This window comes from Anolis carolinensis, chromosome 2, assembly GCF_035594765.1.
Source record: "Anolis carolinensis isolate JA03-04 chromosome 2, rAnoCar3.1.pri, whole genome shotgun sequence".
NCBI lineage: Eukaryota > Metazoa > Chordata > Lepidosauria > Squamata > Dactyloidae > Anolis > Anolis carolinensis.
This window is the reverse complement of record NC_085842.1, coordinates 125,115,736-125,138,458: the sequence shown is the minus strand read 5'-3', so window position 1 is coordinate 125,138,458 and position 22,723 is coordinate 125,115,736. Positions and strand designations below refer to the sequence as shown.

The 22,723-nt window shown below is 39.4% G+C and overlaps 1 protein-coding gene across 2 annotated transcripts in view; it reads right to left on the bottom strand.

The window, feature by feature from the left end:
• The window catches only part of LOC107983085 (uncharacterized), a 344,328-nt gene extending 321,831 nt beyond the window's left edge, over positions 1-22,497 (bottom strand). Inside the window, exon 1 of one of the 2 annotated variants that reach the window (XM_062970489.1) lies at positions 21,905-22,497. In XM_062970489.1, coding sequence (XP_062826559.1) covers positions 21,905-22,103 — 199 coding nt within the window. In that variant the 5' untranslated portion in view covers positions 22,104-22,497. The remainder of the gene's footprint in view (positions 1-21,904) is intronic. The other variant, XM_062970487.1, reaches the window with a different exon arrangement.
• Positions 22,498-22,723: the final 226 nt, after the last annotated feature.

Here is a 22,723-nt window from a genome sequence, read left to right as displayed (position 1 = left end):
GTTTTCCTTTCATTTCGGGCTGCATAACAATAAGCAGGTACTGACAGAGGGCTGCTTTCCCATTACAGCTGATCTGTACTAAGGGGTGTTAATAATAATATTACTCTGGGACCCTAAGCTGGGTCTCAGAGAGGGCTGCTTCCCCATGACATCCGATGTGTACCAATGGGTGTTAATAATAATATTAATATTAATTACAATAGTTATTCTGGGACCCTAAGCTGAATCTGAGAGAGGGCTTCTTCCCCATGACAGCTGATGTGTGCCAATGGGTGTTGATAATAATAATAATAATAATAATAATAATAATAATAGCAACAACAACAACAACAATAGTACTCTGGGGAAGACCCAAATGTTTTAAAAGTTGGTAGCCTAAAAGGGTTGAAATGTCATCTGTGTTTGGCGATTTTCACCTCTCTAGCCCAAAAATAACATGCCCTCCCATTGCTGCCAATGGTCCAAGAAAATTCATTTTTTCTTATGTGACATGAAAATTATATTCGTATAGGTGCCCCAGGGACAAATTCAAAACTGATACAAAACTAATGAAACTAAACAAAATGAACAGCGATTCCATACAAATGTACACCACTAGTATGACCTCCCTTAGACTTTGGCTATTAATGTAAAGGCAACGAAAAGGTGTTGAAGGCTTTCATTGTTGTGACTGCGCCTTCGGGGATTATGGTTGATGGTGATGGGATCCGAAGAGGAAGAAAAAACCCTCGTGATGAGGGTTCACTGGAGGAGTTGCGCAGGAAGCGACTTAGAGAGCTATATGGGGATCTTCTGAGGAAGATTCAGATGGGGAGTTTGGGGAAATGGATGCTGAGGAACAGGTGGTGGCTGGGGAAGTGGGCACTGAATGGGCACAGCCACCAGAGATGTCTGGGGATTTGGGGCCTATGGATACTTCTGAACCTGGGGTTTCTGCAGGAGCTGATCCCACTTGGGATGCTTGGAGAAGGGAGGATGGTTCTTTAAGTGTTCATGGGGCTAAGTGTGGGCAGGATGATTGGGACTCCAATGAATTGCTAGGTACTCCGGATCCACGAGCTCTAGCTGTGTGGAGTTCGGACTCTGAGTAGATTTGGGACACTTGGTGTTTGGGTGTGAGTGTTTGGTCACCCAGGAGGAAGGGGAATAAAATGGGAATGTTTGGCCAATGCACTTTGCGTGTGGCAAGGTGTTGCTGAGGCGCCATTGGGATCTCTGTGTTTCCGTGAAGACTGGAATTGGACTGTGATTCGGATCTGCTGATACCATCTGGCTTGGCTCTCACTGTGTCTTATCGTGGACCTGGTTTGGATGACTGCACCCTCTTTGGACTTTGGATTGCATTTGACCTGGCTTCTGTCTACGCTCCCTGACTGACGATTACTCCCGGCTTCTGACTTCTGGAATTTGCTGCTGCCTCTCGACCTGACCTTGGATTCTCCTGACGACGGCTATTCATCATCCCTTTGAAGCTTCGGCTTTATCTGCACCGTGGAAGCAGTTTACTGCTCTTCTAGTTTGTTTGTTTTTAAGCCAGTTTACTGTTTTTCTTTTGGGAACTGTCCCTTTAACTCCGCAGAGCCGGCTGTCTGTTTTGAGAAACGGTTTGAATCTAAAAGAAGCTTTTGCACTTTCTGTTATACTCTGCAGCTTTTGGAAGGTTGCAAGCCTTCGTTTATTTTGCATGTTATCTTGCAGTCAACTCTATTTGTTTCTACAAAGCTGAATTGAAGCGTCCTTAGTTTTTATTGAATGCAAACATGGATCAATGCTAACATCGTAGTAATACCTAAAGGTAATGCCGACAACACACAGGTTAAGAACTACAGGCCGATATCGCTTCTAAATGCGGATTATAAAATCTTCGCCAGTATCTTAGCAGATAGGTTAAAAGAGGTATTAAAGGCTAGAATAGGGGAGGACCAATCCGGTTTCCTACCCGGTAGGCAAATGAAAGAGAATATCAGGAACATCTTAAACGCCATAGAATATTATGATAAGAACATCCAGAAGGAGATAGCCTTCCTTTTCTTAGACACTGAGAAGGCGTTTGACAACGTCAATTGGTCCTGTATGTTTGAAATTTTAAGGGAAATGGATGCAGGATTTTATTTTTCGAATGCTATTAAGGCTATATATTCTCAGCAAACAGCGAGGGTCATAACGAATGGCTAGATATCCAACACTATAAACATAAACAAAGGAACAAGGCAGGGATGCCCTTTATCCCCGTCTCTATTTATTCTGACAATAGAGGTCCTCCTGAATGCGATAAGGAACAACAAAGAACTAAAAGGCCTCCAAACAAAGAACTACAGTTATAAAACGCGAGCATTCGCTGATGATCTGGTATGTTTAATTGAAGACCCACTAGAACAATTCAAAAAATGGTGGAAGGTAATTCTGGACTTTGGAGAAGTTGCAGGATTGAAAATAAATAGAAGAAAAACAAAAATACTAACAAAGAACATGCTACAGGAAAAAAAAGAGAACCTGCAAAAGGTTACGGGCATAGAAGTCGTTAAGAAAGTTAGATATTTGGGGATAGAATTAACCGCAAGTAATGCCCAGCTTTATAAAAATAATTATGTGAGGAAGTGGAAAGAGATGAAAGAAAAAATGAAGAAGTGGAGATTTTTACAGTTTTCACTTCTTGGCAAGATTGCACTAGTGAAAATGAAGATATTACCAGAAGTGAACTTTCTATTTCAAAACTTACCAATTTTAAGAACAAAAAAAATTATTGCAGAATGGCACAAGGTTATACTGAAATTTATATGGGAAGGTAAAAAAGCCAGAATAGGGTTTAAACAATTAAAGGATGACGTTAAGAGGGGAGGGATGGGTTTACCTGACCTCCAGTTATATTATGACGCAGCAGCTCTGAGCTGGGTCAAGGACTGGACCACCCTAACTAAAAGGAAAACATTAGCTCTAGAAGGCCAGGATCTAAGGAAAGGGTGGCATAGCTATCTGTGCAAAGAGAAATCCAGCAAAGAAAGAAATTTCGGAAACCATTTTTTGAGAGCAGCACTCCTAAGAACCTGGGAGAAATACAAAAAAAGATTCCACAATAAGATACCACTGTGGTGCTCCCCCCTCGAAGCAGAGCACAGGAGAGAAATACCAAGGGAAACATGGTTGACTTATAGACAAATATTAACAGTAGAAAATCAAGAGGCTAGCCTTAAATCATATGAGGAGATTAGGAGAATGGATCCCACTATGACTTGGCTAAATTATTGGCAAATAAGGGGTATCTTCCAAGAGGACAAGAGAATAGGTTTTGAACTAAAGGAAACATACTGGGACAGGCTGCAAAAAATAGAAACCAAAACAACAAAAATATTATACAAACAACTATTAGCATGGGATACAGAAGAAGACCAGGTAAAAACGGTAATGATAAAATGGGCTAGAGAGTTAGGACACACAATCATGCTATCAGACTGGGAAAAGATATGGAGGATGAATCAAAAACTCATTTATGCAATTGAATTAAGGGAGAATTGGTTTAAGATCTTTTACAGATGGTACCTTACTCCGGAAAGGCTTGCGAAATTCAGTAAGGGTAAAGGTGACGGGAAATGTTGGAAGTGTCAGAAACATGTCGGAGATTTCATGCATATGTGGTGGGGATGCAAGAAAATAAAAAAATACTGGCTGGAAATAAAGAGAGAAATGGAAAAAATACTGCAAATTAAATTTATTGTAAAACCTGAATACTTTCTATTAGGTATGATGGACTTCCAAATGGATTCTAATATGGAAAAACTTTTTATATACATGACAACAGCAGCCAGGATATGTATCGCTAAAGTATGGAAAACAGAAGAAATCCCTACAATAGAACAATGGGTGTTGAAGCTAATTGACATCAAAAACATGGATTTACTAACACAAAAAGTATCACAGAATATTTCGCCAAAACAACGGACCGACTGGAACAATCTGAGACAATATCTATCGAGAAGTAATATAGAACTTCTGTAACTTCTGTTCTCCAGGAATTCTTAGACTTCTTGTGCAAACGGCGATTTGCCGCAACATATACCCAGCATTTGATGGATGATGTATCTAGCAATGTAGTGGAGCTGGAAGTGGATTGGTTTTTTTTTTTTGTTATTATCACCATTATTTTATCTTTCTTTTCTTTTCTCCATTTTATGTATATGTTAAAATTATAAATAAAATATTTTAAAAAAAGTTTTTATTGAATGCCAGCATGGGAAAATAGCGTGGCTTGTTTTTGTGTTATTTTTGGCTTATCTTCAGAATAAACTCTGTTTTGTTTGTTAACTGGCGTCTTACTCTTGACATTCATAGTCAAAATCACTGGGTTACTGTGAGTTTTTTGGGCTGTATGGCCATGTTCCAGCAGCATGCTGCTTGAATATGGCCATATAGCCAGAAAAACTTACAGCAACACAGTTTATGTAATGGATCTTGCCTACCTTACAAGGTTGTTGAGTGACCCACCTTGCATACAATCAGCAGGACTGATTGTATGGCCATTTTGCAGGCCTTACTTGCAACAGCTCAGCAGAGCAAGGGGGAGGAGCAGTCAAGCAGCCATTACAATTGGTGCAGTCTGATTGGCAGAATGCAAATGAGATGTTGCTAACAACTGGAGATGGGCAGAGCCAAAGCGACAATTGGAGCCAGGGAACCAGGCAATTCTTTTTCAGTTAGGGTTTGGAATCCAGTCAGTTAGGAATTAGAGTTTGGGATTCAGTTTGTTAGGATTTGGAGTTTGGAAGTCTATCAGTTGGGAACTGTTTTTGGAAAAGGAGGCCTCTTTGAGGAAATATAGTTAAAGTCTTCAGGTAAGGAAGGGCTGAGAACTATATTTGTGAACTCTATAGTCCAGAGAGTTGCTATTTAGATTCCAGGAGGAGTGGACTTAAAAGTAAATTGTCCTGTTAGTGTTTCCTTGGTGTAGGAACATATTTACACAGAAACCAAGTTATATGAACATCTTTTGAAGAGAAAAGCATAAGCCTTTAATGAAACGGTTAAGCATATTTGCTGTTCAATGTTAATGAAACCATCACGTATATTTACTGTTCAAATGACAAATAAACAACCATTTCTTTTTTCTCCTCACAAAGTGTCATGTGTGTTTCTTTCAATATCCTAACCTAGAAGAGGCTCCTGTATAAAGCATTGGTGGCAGCATTGATAGAGGTAGTGACTTTGAATCCTCTATATATTGGTGGCAGCAGAAATAAAAGCCTTGGCAATCCTGGCAAATTTGAAAAATCCTCTCTGTTTTATATTGTTGAAACCCCCAATCCTCCATAGTGTACAAATAAATAAATGTTCTAATTAATAATGAAAGAAATTTGTTTTTGATCAATGGGGGCTACTCCAAAAGTACATGGGGGAGAAGCTTAAAATGGCTCATTCCATTTAATCAGACTCAGCTGTTTAAAAACACACACACACACAAACACACACTTTTTTTCCTTCTACAGTGGAGTGTTCTCTTCTTTCTTTTTCAGGCCCAACCTTCTTTAAGGAAATTCCACATATCTTTCCTTTTGCTGAGCACTCAATGATTTTACAGATTTTACATATTCCGTGGAGTTACAAGAGCGAAAAAGCTGATCTATTGCAGTTATACATTTTCAGTTTTTTCAGTGTGTGCGATAAGGCACATGAAAAGATGATGCTCATCAAAATTTGAAAATCTGAAAGAAAGAAAATATTGATAGCGGTAAAAAGATGAGATAACTGGGAGGTATTGCCGCATCTTGATGTGGTATGCCCATGTGTGTGGAGAAGAGGTGGCAGAATAATCTAATGGAAAACAAGGAGATGCCATCTACAATGTGAAAAATAGACAGAACTCCTCTTTGTTTTTGAAATATAAAAGATAATGACCTACAACCTGCAATAAGGCATTTTTCCAGAAACATCTTTACTCAAATAAAAGGTACTTCTCACATTCATTGTGGCTGTTTCTGTACAACCATTATGACTAGAATATTGTGATCTAAATTAACTGAATTATTGTTGTTCTCCTTCTCTTTTTATATACTCTTTTATGTACACTCCTTACAGTAATATAACCTGGTAGGTAGCAGATCATGGACGACTAAAGCCAACATATTTATTTTTTTACTGCAGTTTTACCCAGCTCTAGCTCAACTCTGAGGGGGACTCAGAGCGGCTTCCAAGTTGTCGACAATTCACAATAAACATATAAATATAATATACTGTTGTAGCCCAGCCTCCATCTGAACTGTCAGGTGAGCCTGAGGTTGGGCCTGTTCAGCCTGTGATTATCCCTGCACTTGGCTTGTCAGAGCCTGAGATTCCTGTTCCTATGCAGCCAGAGTTTGTCCCAGTGGATTCTGGGACCAGAGACATAATGGTTTCAAGCAGGCAGCTTGAACCGCATTCCTCAAAGGTGTCAAGGTTGGACCTTCTTTTACCTGATGGGCATTCTAGTTTGGATTCTGGAAGTGATATTGTTAATGAGTTTGACAGGAAGAGATTGATTAATCAGCAGAGAAGAGAAAGAGAGTGTTTCAGATGCAGCAACCGATTGTTTTTGAAATGAAATAATGAGCAGGCTTCTCATGGGAAGAGACCTTGAATTTCCCTTAAGAAGGGCTGCTTTCTCTGAAAGATTCAGAGGTGGTAACTTTGCTTATTCAAGAGAGAGAGATCTCTGCTTCGTGCTCCATGTGAATTCCATTTTATTTCCTGCAGCTTTGTACTTTGATTCTGGTTCCAGCCTTGTTGTTGCTTCTGGGGATTTCTGTGTATCCAGTTGATGTTCCAGTAATTTTGCAGTTTGGATTTTTGCTCCAGCCAAGATCCTTGCCTTGTCTTCCAGCATTGACCCTGTACCTTGGAGTTTGGTTCCTGTTTTGCAATTTTGCTTCCTGTGTTTCTAGTTTGACTCATGCCTTGGATTAATCCTTGATAACTTGCTTGGACTATTCTTAATACCTTTCTTGGGACTATGATATCCAGTTTGGACTATGTTTTTTGAGTGACTTTTATAGACTCCTGCTTCAAGATTTTCAAGTACTTTGTTCTTGTGAATTTAAACCCATTTTATTGACTTTGAACTTTGATTTGCTATTGCTTGCATATGATCTTCAATAAACAGCTTGCTTGCTTATATTCTGGGACTCAAGTGTGTTTTTGAGGTGCCTTCGCAGCCTAGGGGTGCAACATATACAGTATATATTAAAAATCATAAAACCATAACAATCAATACATCAATACAGAGACCCCAATTTGTAATCCAGGAGTCATTCCAATAATGTTTCAATCACTTCATAGCTGCCTATTACAATGTGCTACTCTCTGAATGCTTGGTTCCATAGACAGGTTTTAAGTCTCTTTCTAAAATCCAAGAGGGAAGGAGCTGATATAATTTCACTGGGAATTGAGTTCAACAGCCTAGGGGCCACCACTGAGAAGGCCCTGTCTTTCATCCCCACTAACTGCGTTTGAGATGTGGGTAGATTCATACGTTTGAACAAATAAGCTAGGCCAGAACTGTTTAGGGCTTTATAGGCTAAAGCTAGCACTTTGAATTGTGCTAAGCTACTAACTAAAGATAATACAAGGTACTTCATGACACTGAAAACTCCTTTGCCTAAAGTGCCATTTATGGATCCAGGTGACTCCTTAAACTATGAATCCACTCCTGGGTAAATGTAACAGAAGGACCATCAGGGGAACCATCCACTAATGGCAGCAGTTATTGTTTACAGACATTTCAGTCCAATTTCCATCTTGACATATGTCAAAGTCAAAAAGCATGATAAATTAAGAGTTGGTGGATCAGAAGCATCCCTGGCTTGAGATCCTAAAGCAAATTGAGTTTTTAGGATCCTACTAGTATAAACTGTTTACATTTATTAATTAAATGTAATTTAATTTACATTTATTAAACTGTCTACATTTATTAATTTGTTATATATGGTTTATGTAGTGTGTATTCTGTTTATTTGGCTATATGATTTTTTGTTAAATGTTTATGTTATGTAATTTTTGCTGTTTTTAACAATTGTACACTGTTTTAAATCTCACCCATGGGAGAAAAGCAGAATATAAAATAAATAAATAAATAAATAAATAAAGGATTCACACCTTAGACCTTGGGATAGCCTGTCATGCTGTGGAAACTTGAAACATTATAAGGTGGTATTACAGGGAACAGATTCAGTTGATGTTCTAAGAGATAAAATATCAGCCATAGTTGCTAAAAGCAAAGTCTAATACATTAGAAAATATTTCTCGGGATGGAAAATAACTGATCACAGTTTGGCAAAATGTAGAAAGAGGAAGGTGGCAGATAGATGTTCCTAAGGATCCTGCATTAGCTGGGGCCAAGCTGTCACCATGAGACTCCCCCTTTGTCCTGAGATCATAAGTTTGGTTTTCATTTTTTAAAGAAAAGAGTGTAGCTCTCTTGAGTTTATATGAGGTTTTTTAGAATGCATGACTGGTTTTCTACACTTAATACTTTATGAAAGTCTTGAGGTGTAAATGTGGCATTAAATATATTGTCATGATTTACTAGTTGATTGTGAAAAGTGATAAAAATGCTTGTGTTAGAGAACTGTGATATATTATTTGATACTTAAACCTTAATGAAGATTTTCATGCATATAGTTCATGTTTGATAGTCCCATGAAAGCTGTTTTTTGGTGTAAAGATGGCTGTAAACAAAATTCCTAAGGTGTGATTAATGAAACCTTGGCTAATGTTACCTTTTGTGCATGTATTAGAGTCCTGGAGAGGAGCAAATGAAATTAAAAAAACGTGTTATAGTTCTTCGCTGAATATCTTTTTGAAGGAAGCAAATAGCAGTGTTTGGAGCCTATTCAGAATTTCAGACTTCTTTTGTGTATAAAAAGAGCATTGTGGATGTTTCTGCAAAACCAATGTTTCTTCACATAAATCTAAAATAATACAATGTGATATTATTTTCTGTACAGAAATTGTGGTTTCTTGTGGATAACATGCTGCTTTTGATGCAAATCAACACATGTAAATTTTGTCTAGAGCAAGGCCTGAATTACAGCAAAGAAATCTGGCATTTATGAACAAAGCAACCATAAGGGAAATTTGTGCAAAACAAGAACTAAATTCCAGAGATTCTTCTCAGTCCACAATATTTCTCATTGGGGTTTCTTGGCATGTTACCAACATGGTGCATACGTGTGCTTCTGTATGCGTATGTGTGTGCGTTCTTATTTTTTTCTATTCCTCATGTTGGGCAGGGCACCCTTATTGTCTAAACCAGTGGTTCTCAACCTGTGGGTCCCCAGCTGCTTTGGCCTACCTCTCCCAGAAATCCTAGCCAGTTTACCAGCTGTTAGGAATTCTGGGAGTTGAAGGCCAAAACATCTGGAGTCCCATAGGTTGAGAACCACTGGTCTATATTATTTGAAATTAGTATTGTTAATTGTGCATTGCTACACACAATAATACACCCCCCCAACATTTACATGTTATAAACCTATCAGAAAATGTACGTTTATAAACTAGCATTTAGAAACAGTATAATAATATCAATATTTAGGGATCAGGCAAGAACAAAGTCTACAATAAAAAACCTCAGCCTTCACGTTAGAAATCTTCAGTTTTTGACAATCCTATTATATAGATACTATATTCAGAGGGGGTTCATCATGCCTTCCTCTAGGACAAGTTGTCAAATCTGTTCCCATTCTAGATTCTAAAAGATTTGATTAGACACTGGGACCTAACTCTAAGGCTGGATTTACACTGCCAGATAAAATGCATTATATGGCAATGTAGATCAAGCCTAACTTCAACACTGCCAACATGGTAATGTCTTTCACCATGCATATTGTGACGCCTCTAAGCTGCGTGAGCACTGGAAACCAACACGGAGGCGAATAAACAATCGAATATCTTTATTAAAGCAATAAAGGAATCAAACAAAAATAAGCAGAGTATATAGTCCACCAATAGTCCTTTTAGGAAAGGTCAATTATAGTCCAGTAATGTGAAGTTTAATGTCCAGTATTAGAGATCAAGTTTTCAAATCCAATAACCGAAACCCACTCAAACTTCCAAGCAGTTTGAGTGGGGAATAAAGCAAGGTCTCTCAAGAGAATTCCAGGTTCAATGTCCAAGGCAGGGAAAACAAGGCAAGGCAAGGAAGCAAGGCAAGGCAAAGTTGGTCGTGATGGAACTGAAATGCAGCCCAGTCTTGACAGAGAGACGAGACGCAACGCCCGGTCTACTCAAGAGTAGCGCGCCGTCAGGCCACTGAGGTACACGGGAACAAGAGTTGATGTTAACTTTCCAACTGGCACGTTGACACCCCGATGGCTAGCCTGTGCCCAGAATTTTTATGGGACTGCAAAACCTTCTCCGAACCAGGTGCCTGAGTTCACATTTTCCCAAGGGAAATGGACTGAAGACAACAACTTGCCAGATGTAATCCTCCCTGAAAACTCCCAAGGGAATTGGTTTAATTAGAATCCTCTCTCCCCGCTAATCTCGCACTTCGTCTCCGAATCTCCTTCTCAGAGCGGTGTGTTTTGAGAAATGACTTCCTATCAAAAACAACACTTTCCGGGGAACCAGGCTCTGTTTCAAGGGCTTTTGTAATTAGTTTTGGACCCAAACTGTCAACAGGGGACATCTGGAAGGGAACGGAATCTTGCTGAGTTGGGAAAAACCCCATATCCTCTTCAGTCTGATCTATAATGGCTGCAGGGTCATGACTTGAGGGTCTCTGAGACATCACACATATGACGTATAGGCTTAGGAGGTACAAAACAGCATATATGGTACATATAGTTTTTTCCTCTAGGATATTAGATCAGCTTGGCTCCCCCGACATGTACTAGTTAATGAGGCTGCCTGACTCTGCCTAATGGCCCTTCAGTGCACTAAGGCCTCCTTAACAATAATTGTTAGGGTATCAACAATTGAATGAAAAACTGCTGGTGACTTTCTATCGCTGTGCTATAGAGAGTGTTCTAACTTATTACATCTGTGTATGGTTTGCTAATTGCACAGTGACAGATAGGAAGAAGCTCTACTGTCCTGGCAGATGATATAGGATGATAAAGAAGGATGAATAGGCTGAGAGATAGCTTTTATCCCAAAGCTGTGACTATACTGAACTCTATAGTTTCACACTTATGTGGCATGAGGGCTTGTGTAATAGTGATTAGAATGTGAAAGGATGGAAGTTTTGTTTTTGTAATTCTACATTTGTATTGGAGATGGCATTTAATTTCATTGTACAATGTACAATGACAATAAAGTTATTCTATTCTAATTTTTTTCTGTTCTCAATCAGCCCACCATTCTTCCTGACAATTTGTGCTGGAGGATCAGTGAGTCTTCTAGAACATCATCAGAGATGGTGCATCAAACATAAACTGCAGAAAATCTACAACATTCCTTTCACTGTTTCCACAAATAGGAGCCATCACTACATCTGAGTTCTTTCAATGACAGCTTCTTTGTAGAACTAGAAGTCTGGATGTAGCCCAAAGAACTGAGCGTAATTTCTTAGGAGGAATATAAAATGCCAGTGTTTAAACTGCTTGTATCTCAGATTTGCTTTTAAGATTACTTTCAAGTGCTTCATTTCATCAGTTAAGGTACAAAGATAATTCCTTCCACTTATACCTAGGAGAAAGATATTCAGGTTGCTTTAATATTGCACTAATTTCAATGTTAGAGCTGCAAATAATCTCTAATTGCTGTTAATGTAGCTTACAACATTATTTCTATTGATGGTTGGTGATGCTGATGTTAGCAGGATTGTCAATCCACTTCACCAATTCATCCAAATTTCAACTAACATGTAAATTTTGAGGGGAAGAGTCAACATCTTGGTTAGCTCCTCTTAATTTTAGGCTAAATACCTATCATCTATTTGAAAAACTGGAAAGAATTGGGATGTGGTACAAGTTCCAATTTAGATTTTATTAGAAGGCTCCCCTATCCTGAGAAGGAGGAGCCCATAAAAGATTGCCATCTTCACTGGGCTCCTCATTCCCAGGGAGTCCAGTGCTTTTGCTCTCTCTATGTATGAAAATCGTTTAGCAAATCAGGGCAAGCTTCTTGACTCAGTTGCCTTTAAGCAACTGAGTAGGGGGTCACCTTCTTTTGGTGGTTGGCATGGGCCTTGGATCTGGTACTGGCTCATCCTCCCCCCCCCCCCCCAGGAAGGATCACATGAGCATCCGGGGAGTTTGGGGGGGCATGACAGTGAAGGTATCCTGGAGTGGCATTGGATGGGAGCCTACTCTAAGCCCCCACTTGCCTGATGCCATCCTAGCTAGGCTGAACCATATGGATTCATATAGTGGCTTCTAACTTGGTGTTGGCAAACCAGCAGCTGGGCTGTCCAACACTGTGGTCCAACCAATGCTGTTTCAGCTGTAGTTAATTAACAACCTGTGGCCTCTGTTTCACCAAATATCTCTGTGTGGGTGTCTCCGTGAGGAGGGTGGTCACCCTGCACATACAAAGATTTTTTTTGGGAGGGGGGGGTATAAGATCAAGAAAATTATGGCCCTGGTTCTTCAAGTCCTGAATAGGTTGGGGCTTTTGTAGGTCTCTCATTCATAGAGTCACCATAAGTTAAAGTCATTTTGATGACAAATAGCATCAACAATAAACAACATTGACCAAATAGCTGTTCTAAACTATTATATTTTGGAAAATATTCATTTGATATACAGTGATACCTTGAGTTAAGAGTTTAATTTGTTCCATGACCAATTTCTTAACTCAAAATGCTTTTATCTCAAAGTGAATTTTCCCATTAAAATGCATTGAAATGCTATTAATCTATTCCAGCCCCCTGAACCCCCTCACTTTTTGTTACATGTTTTAAATAAGAAAATGTACTTTATAAATAACAAAAATGTATAAATGCACATTCACGTGTAACAATCAAAAAGAAATATCCACTTTAAAATGGTAGAAGCACAAAGTTGTGGCAAGACAGTACATTTGTGGCAACAAAATGTGTGTTGGCCGGTGTAACAGCAAGTCAGAACCTGCACATTCACATGAAACAGTGAAAAAGGAAAGATCAACTGTAAAATGGTAGAAGCACAATGGTAGAAGTACAAAGTTGTGGCAAGGAAGCACAAAGCACAAAGTGAAAAGGCAGAAGTATCATTTTCTTCATACTGTACTCATTCCAGCTTCCCTTCCTCTCTTGCTCTTTCTCCTTCTCTCTCTTCATGAAGCCAAACATACCAAGGATAAAAAACCCACACAAAATCAACTAACCCAAAGTCCTTCTGGAGCTCGTGCTGAACTCAAAATGCTACTCATATGTCAAAGCAAAACCCAGGCCAAGTGACTGTTTTTAATTCAAAATGCTCTTAACATTAAGGTTCCACTGTAAAGAAAATGATCCATTCATTCTTGATTCAAAATGCATAAAGTATTAAAGCTATTCCTTTTTTTAACACAGTTTGTATGTTTGCTAGGGTCCCCCCCCCCTTGGCTCTGCTGTCAGCATTTGAACTGTTATAATATTGTCAAGGTTTCATTTTTCTACCTCTCCTGCAATTACATGCAGAGACTGAACACTTATATTTAAATATATTTAATTTAGAACATAATCCAAATTGCAGAAAAAATATCCAAAAATATAATTGTATTGCAATCTTAGACATGTCTTTTTAGAAATCATATATATAAGATATATATCTCTTATATATATCTCAATAATGCCTTAGATAGCCATGTATGGTAGACAGCATTTTGTTTGCTGATTGTTTTTACTTTAGAGAACTCAATAGAAAAAAGTTTCCTACTGCAGAGAAATTGCTTTACAGACTCTCACTACCAGTAAAGCTTTGGTTGGAGAGGGAAATCTATTTAGCAAATTCATGGGCTGTGAAACAGTTTGAGGCTGGCAGAGAAAAATTGTGACAGTTCATCATTCCCTGGAACCCAAAAGGTTCATTGAAGAAATGGTTCTCAATGGGTACCTAACTCCCTCAATAATTTATTATCTATGATCTATTATCAAGTTTTAAAATGGAAATAAGAATGTATGGCACTTGATGTGGCATGATGAATGTGACACTAAATTTAGGGGGGAAAATGCTGTCTTAAGAAGTAAGGGAATTGAAGGCCACATACTACCGTGTTTTGTAGTTCCTAAGTAACATCCCTTCAGTGTATTTTATTATTCTTAATTCTGGAATAGCTTACAAAGTATCTTAAATCCCATAAACAAAAGCTGAATTGTTGAAGTGCATTTTTCCTTGACCGTGTCCAAAGTTACAAAGCAGATGGAGTTTGAGCACTGAGACGGAATCTGTTGAATCTCAGTTTGCTTTCTGGAAAACAATAACCCAAGATCATCATGTTTAGACAAAAGATTTTCCAATATTAAATGCTCAGTGCACTAAGCTCTTTGGCATTAAAAAGTATTTTATGGTTTACAGACTGATCATAAATATATTAATTGGAAGCAAGTCTCTTGGAAATTGTGGGATTTATTTTCAATTAATGTATTTATGATCAGGGTGTTATTGTAACAATGAAAATTGCTCAACTCATAGTTGACTCTAATCACAATTCTCCACTTGGTTTGGCAAAGCTTGATATGTTTCCTGTAATAAAACATGTGTAGTCTTTCATTGGCCAACCTCATTATTCTCCAGTACAGTCTTGAGAATGATGAAAAAAGGAGTTGAGATATTATGGGAAAGGATTTACTGAAGGTTCAGTATTTAAGTTCTCAAAGGTTGGTTGCAGAGCATTTTATATATCTACCTTTCAAAACAAGTGCACAGAGTCGTTGTGAAAGAAAAAAAACCCTCACTTTATACTTTAAGTTTTGTAATGTGGTCAGCATTTTTGAATATGAGATGTTATGAAATAGCATATGTAAAACGTATTAGAAGTGTGCGAAGCAGCTAAAATCTGATTCGAAGGGGTCCCATTCCAATTAGTAATTTGAATCTCCAAAGGTTCATAGTTGTTTTATTAAGATTTGTTCCTTTAGTGGCAATGGGGAAAATTTTGAGGCTCGTTTTTTTGTCATTTGTATGGCTGTCAGGATGGAACATGGCAGGCAACATTTATGACTAAGCCTGCCAAGTTTCAGAATATTTCAATCATCCACTAATTTTTAGGAATTTTTAAGGTTTTTACAATTTTTAAAAAACATTACACAAGACATCCCCTTGAATTTCTGCACAATGAGACAACATAAGCAGTGCTCCAATCCTGCAAAGTTTCAGAAAGATTAGTTCATCTATCAATTTTTAAGAATTTAAAAAAGTTTTTTCAATTAAAATATTTTTAAAAAATTGCGAGAGCTATCCTCTTAAATTGTGGCACAGTGAGACAACATGAGCAGGGCAGTAGGCCTGCCAAGTTTCAAAACAATCAATATATCCACTGATTTTTATGATTTTTTTTTCAATTCAAACACATCTGATTAACCTAAACCCCTTATCAATACAGGCACTGACAACCTCTTTCTTCTGGTGTCAGCAGAATTCTGGGAAATGCAGTTTAGGGTAGGGTCTTTTGAATACTTTGTTATAGAGGTCCTCACTTTCCCAGACTACATTTTCCAGAATTCTGCTTGTGCCAAAATAATGGGGCTGTCAGGTTACAGCTCCAGTGAGATAAGACTGTAAATCACATTCATATCAATAAGACTTATGAGCAATAAACACACAGTAAGCTAACAAAGAAGGATTTGAATGGAAGGCAAGGGCTGGGGAAGGATTATACCTATCTAGCTATGGGAATTTGGAAAATATAAGTTTGGGGTTGGTTATAGACTAGATATGAAGGGACAGAATTATCAAAATGCTAAGTTTAAGTTTACCAAACACATAAAATGAGAAGCACATGTCTCTTTCTCTCTCCTACTACTACTCCACAAAGTATTAGAAATGCAGATGCTGATGGGAGACCACCAGCTTTGCAGAAAACCTTGTGATTGGCTTTCTTCTTGGCTCTTCTTCTGACTGGCTGACAAGGAAAAAAAGCCTGCCGCTGCCGCAGTCTGTCACATCACCCCCTCCCACCGCAGACAATTACGGAGAATGTTACATTGAAAAAAATGATCTGAAACAACATATCTTTAATAATCTGTCTGAAACATTTGGGAGGCTTCTGTTTCAATTCTTAATGTTTCAGAGAGGTCCCTTTCTGATAGGTAATTCAGAAATTCATATTAATGAATCATACAAATCTTCAAATTATAAAACAGAGCTCCAAAACTTTGCACAGCCCTAAAATATATAAGTTTTGTGTACAGGCAGTCCCCAAGTTACAAACATCTGATTTACAGATGAGAATGGGAGTGTTCAGGGTAGTATGGCCTAATATCTCCTGGTTCCAATATAGACAAATAAAAGAGAAGTATAACAAAGATTGTTTAAGATGATTTATGGAGAAAGGAACTTACTGGGGAAAAATATTAGGGATAGAGAAAAAATAATCACAAAAATTTATAAAAACCTACTAGAGTGGAATACGGAAACAAACCAGATTAAAGAGAATAGGATTCGCTGGGCCCAAAATCACTAAATTTTGAAGAATGGGAAAGTATCTGAAGGAAAAATGCTATAAAATGATTCACAGATGGTATATAGCACTGCAGCAATTAGGCAAATACAATAAGAAGATGCAAACAAGATGTTGGAAATGCAAAGAAAATGACAGATCCTTTTACCACATGTGGTGGTCATGTCAAAAAACCAAAAGTTATTGGAAAGAAATTCACGAAGAATGCCAGAAAATAATGGGAAAAGAGTATCAGATGAAACTGGAATTATATCTTTTAGGAATGACTGATCTAAAACTGGAAAAGAATAAGGAAGTAATATTGAACTATCTAGTAATAGCAGCAAGAATGGTCTTTGCCAAAGTTTGGAGACTTAAAACATTACCTTCAAAGGAACAATGGTTGATAAAAACAGTGGGAAATAAGAAATATGGACAGGTTGACATGAAGAAGCATGAAGGAAAATCAATAAAAGAGACAGACTGATCCAAAGTAGTAGAATACATGACGCAAAATAAGAAGATCATTATTTAAAGAAGGACAATAGGAATATCAACACAACAAAGGGAAGGATGAATGAGCTAATTATTATAAAAGAAGAGACAAGACTTCTCCAAAGGCAATCAGGAGTAACATGTAAATATTTGTAATGTTTTTATGTGACTTCTTTTTATCTTTTTCTTTTTTCTTTTTTTCTTTTATTCTTGTGGTTCATTCTACTTTCCACTCTAAAGTCTTCATTTTTATATTTATGGAAAATTTGAGTTCAATAAAAATTATTGAAACACAAACATCTGATTTACGGAACAGGACTGAGACAACAGGAAGTGAGAGAACTCTGCCTCTAGGAAGGGAAATTCACTCCTGAAAGAGTAATCATAGGGGAAAAGAGTCTTCACTGAAGCTTTCTCACCAATCCTTGTTTGCACAACAAACCAGATTTTTTTTTCAAAATTCATTTATCACAGAACAGAAAGTGAGGTGAAGTCTTCTGAATGGGAGCACTGATGTACCTGTTCTGACTTACAAACAAATTCAACTTAAGGACAAACCTACAAAACCTATCTTGCTGGTAGCTTGGGAATTGCCTGTAGTATTTGTTTGATGAAACCACACAGATTCAGATATGGGATACATTAAAAGCAGTAATAACCTATGGGATTGTCTGTCTGCAAGACTGCAATCTTTTCAGCCAATTTTAATTTAAGAAAGCATGTTTATTTATCACTATATACTGAAAGCTAGCAACCTCATAATATTTTGGAATCCTTTATACTCTAATTATTGGCTGAAGAAGCCCAGTGGATTTTTTTAAAAGGAAAGAAAAAACCCCCCACTATATTTAAATTAGGAAAACTACAGAAACCAAAAGTAAAAAAATTGTTCTTCAAATTTACACTCTAAACAAATAATAAAAAAACCTGATGCTAAAATATTCTAGACTACAGAAATGACAAAAGAAAGGGAAATTCTTTTAGCTTAACCAACACAAATTGCTCCCTGCAGTCTTAAAACAAGTCCTTAGCTTCATTAATAGGCATGAGCGATCCATGAAAAAAATGGTTCAATACTAGTCTCTAAAGTAGGGGGCGCCGACGCTTTGTTTTTGAAACTATTTCCAATTTTTCCCCTCAAAAATGTTGGATATTTCCAAAAATTCATAATGCTCGAATTGGTTCGTTAATGGTGCACTCCTGTGATTGGTTGTGGAGCCGAGGCCATGTTTGGCTGTGCTGTGCTCCCAAACAAGTTCGGTTGCATTAACAAATAATTTTTTAAAATAATTTAAAAAATATTTAAAAAATTATTTTGGGGAAAAAATTACAATCAAATTTAAGAGACATAACAAGAGTAGGGCTACAATGCTTCGAATCACCAAGCTTGATGGGCCATGATAGCCCGCGTCGGATACTGGATCAAAAAGCAGGATCTATCCGATTTTAATCCGATTTAAGATTTTTTACGATTTTTTGACCATGCCTATTCATTAATAGGCATTCATTAATGGCTCAGTCATCTTTTCTTCTTCTACATGCTTCCTTTTGAGCTGGTTCCATCCTGTTCCACATTAGCATCTGTTTTCCTTTTAAAATATGTATGAAATTTCCCACTGAAATGTATAATATAAACAGTTTCATCTCAACATTCACATTTTCTGTCTAAATAAAAGCTTATCTCATAACACATATTGTTTCTTGTTGTATACATTCAAGTTGTTTCCCACTAATGATGATCCTAGGGTGAACACATCTATCATGGCATTTCTTGGCAAGATGTATTCAAAGGGGTTTGGCCATTGCCTTCCTCTAAAGCCAACAATATGATCTGTCTCAAGTCATTTGGAGGGTTTCCATGGCTAAAGAGGGACTTGAATTGTGGTATCCACAGTCTTACATCTCAATTATACTGACCACTTAGGTTATTGTGTAACGGAATCAGCCCTGCAGCAGCTAAACAATGCATGGGGCTGACCTGGGTAAACCCAGGGGAAAGTAACTTTATTGTAGCATTATCACAAATTAATCTATGTTGAGCATTATCTATTACAGCATTAACACAAATTAACTTATGTTGAGGGAAAGACCAAAACCTGATTCAGGATTCAGTTTTTCTTACAACTTAGGGACAGTGAAGATAGTTGGGTGAGTTCCCAAATAGAACCAACCACAACTGTCTTGCTGCAATGCTGCAATACCTAGATTTAGGTGGCCTGGGGACACAGAATGGCTGATCCCTGTCATTGTCCCCATGTCATGGTTGTCCCCAGTTGTGACATACCACCTAACCGCTTCCCAGCACTTTCCCAACAATATCATGCTAATAGTGATGAGAAGAAAAGGGGGAAGTACCATCTCCCCACTCCCTTAACATAGCGGCATTCTGGAGGATGTCAGCCAGAATGCCGAGGACAAGATAAATGGCATGTTGTGGTTTGGGACTGCTGTGACACACAAAGTGGGAGGGGGGACCCTTAGAGTGGCTGCCCAATCACATCAAATTGTTTTTAGGACTCCCTATCACTGCCAAGCGGGTTGAAGGAGTCCCTTTCAAGACTCCATGTGGGTCCAGTCTGGCATCTGTAGGTCAGTGTAGAAGGGCCAGCACCCAAACCACTACACCACACTGGCTCTATATTTCTCCAGGAAGCAATTATGGTGGAGTTAGTGGCAGTGTTTCATGGTAGCATTAGAAGTTAGGACCATAATGTTGTTACAGTGCTGGCTAGGCAGAAGTGTTCTGTGTGGGTCTTTGACCATGAATTGGTTACATAATAGTGATGCCTCTCTCCTTTTCCCCTGCTATAATTTTTTTTGTAATTATCATAAAGCCAATCACATTTGAATTTTACTTTTGGTATTTGTTCACTAGTGGAGGTCATTTATTGTTACCATGTCAATGTAGTACTTGTTTCTGCAAGTCATAAATAAATATATCTAGAGCAGTGGTGTATCAAAATAAAAAAGAATGGCATCTTAGTATGCTATCCAAAATCCAATGGGGTCTTTCTTTCTGATGTTTTCTTAAAACTAAATGCAGCTAATAGTGTCCTGTTGGAAGATAAATTGTGAGGGAAGAATTTAGCCTCCCTCCCCCATGCATTATATATTTGATTGAGGGAACTGAGACTAACTGAGAAAACCACGCTTTCATAGATTTAGGGCTCCACTACACAGGCTTAATAATCTGTTTAGAACCTTAGCCTTATAATCTTAATAACCTTTTAATAACTCATTGTGTATTTGCTCCTGGATGTTTTCATTGTGTTCTGCAACTTCTATTGCTTATCCTGGAATAAACTGGGTTAACACTGTTCAGCCTCACGATAAGAAAAGTTGAACAATACTCCATAGTTGCCCAAAATTCCAGAGCAACTCTGTGGCTTCAGAATAATATGGACTGGGTCCAAAGTGAATTAGTTTACTTTCCATGTAGGCTACTGCTACCACCCTATTTTCTCTGCACTCATCATAGGAGGAAACGGGGATGGATTGGGCCCATGCTACTTTCATCGCTGCTGCCAGATGCCCACAAAGCCCCATGAGAGTTCCTAGCCAACACAAGTGACCCATGCTGACATCAACAGAGCCATTCCTGTGACCAGGAAAAAGGAAAGAAATGATGCTACACAATATGCCATTTTTTCTCAGCTTTATTACAACATGCTTAATCCTTGGGTAAATGTAACCACTGATATTAGTATTATACCAAACTCTACACTTTAGTATAAATTTGTCCATTTGCTCATTCCTGTTATGAACCCTTCATCAACCATTCAGTTTATCTCTTAAAATGCAAATTATGTGTCTGCTACTTTAAAACTGTACTTGTTAAGGTAAAGGTAAAGGTTTCCCCTGATGTTAAGTCCAGTCATGACCGACTCTGGGGGTTGGTGCTCATCTCCATTTCTAAGCCGAAGAGCCGGCGTTGTCCGTAGACACCCCCAAGGTCATGTGGCCGGCATGTCTGCATGGAATGCCGTTACCTTCCCGCTGGAGCGGTACCTATTGATCTACTCACATTTGCATGCTTTCAAACTGCTATGTTGGCAGAAGCTGGAGCTAACAGCGGGTGCTCACTCCACTCCCCGGATTTGAAACTGGAACCTTTCCATCTGCAAGTTCAGCAGCTCAGCGCTTTAACACACTGAGCCACCGGAGGCTCTACTGTACTTGTTACATGGTCATTAATTCAGTCATTAATTTTTCCTGTTTATTTATTTGCAACTAACAATAAAAATATACATGAACATGCTATGAAAATACAACTCATATCTATATATATAAATGAGTAATGGTGTCCTCCCCTCCCACTAAACAACAAAAGTACAAGCCCCAGGACCTAGAAATTTGGCAGCACAATCCACCATCCTTGCCCCTAGGTTCCGACAACAAAAAGAAAATAAAAATAAAGTCCTTGTGCATTTTCTAATGGGAGCATTCATAAAAAAAGAGAAAACAGGTTTTTCTAATAAATAGTGTTTGTTGGAAATGACAACCTTGATGTTACTTGGGCCCCTTCCACACATCTGAATAAAATCCCAGATTATCTGCTTTGAACTGGAATATATGGCAATGTGGACTCAGATAACCCAGTTCAAAGCAGATATTGGGGTATTTTCTGCCTTGATATTCTGGGATATATGGCTGTGTGGAAGGACCTTGGATTATCCGAGTCCACAATGCCATATATTCCAGTTCAAGGCAAAAAATGTAGGATTTGATTCAGCTGTGTGGAAGGCGCCTGCCTCTCTAGCTTTGCCCGAACAACCCAACCCCAGGGCGGGGCCTAGGCCCACAAGGTCTGGCTCTTGGTGGAGGGGAGCCAAAACGGACACCCAGGCCTGTCCCCCCACGAGCTCCCGCCTTAGACACTCACCTTCATGTCCAGACGAAGAGGAGGCAGCAACCGGCAGCGGCCGGCGGTAGCTGCAAAGTCCCAGCCCGGCCCAGACTAGGCCTGTCGTGGGCTCCAGTTCCCCCCGCCTCCTTCTTCCTGAGAAGGAAGGTGAGGAGGCTGAGGTATCTTCTTCCTTCCCTTCGACGGTGACTCCACCAGCAGCAGCACACACCTTCATGCTGCTGCTGCTGCCGGCGGAGTCACCGTCAGAGGGAAGAAAGAAGACACCTTGGACTCCTCCTCCTCCTCAGGAGCAGGGAGAAGCAGGCGGCAGAGGACCCCCAGCCTTGGCCTCCTCCTCCTCCAAGGCACGGAGGGCAGGCGAGTGGAGGAGGGCGGCAAAGGCCCTCGCTCGCTCACTCGCTCTCTCCTTCACCACTCCAGACCCCGGGGCTGTTGAGATCTGCCGTGGCGAAGGAGCCCAGGCACAGAGGGTAGGCGAGCAGAGGAGGGCGACAAAGGCCCTCTCTCGCTCGTGGAGGAGGAGGGCGGCAAAGGCTCTCACTTGCCAGGCCCTGAGGCTGCAGAGACCTGGCGTGGCGAAGGAGCCCAGGCATGGCAGTGGCAGCGGTGTGGGGCTTCTTCACATTTGCCCCCTTCCCGGCTTTGGAGGGGCACTGGGAGCCTCCCAGCGCCCCTCCGAAGCCTGGATGGGGGGGAAAGTGCAAAGAAGCCCCACGACGCCGACGCCGCTTCGGTTCCTCCTCCGCCTGGCGGGCTGTGCGGGGCCGGGGGGGCTGGGCGCTGAGAGCACCCCCGGCCCCGCACGGTGCCCCCCAGATGATGGCCCCCAAGGCA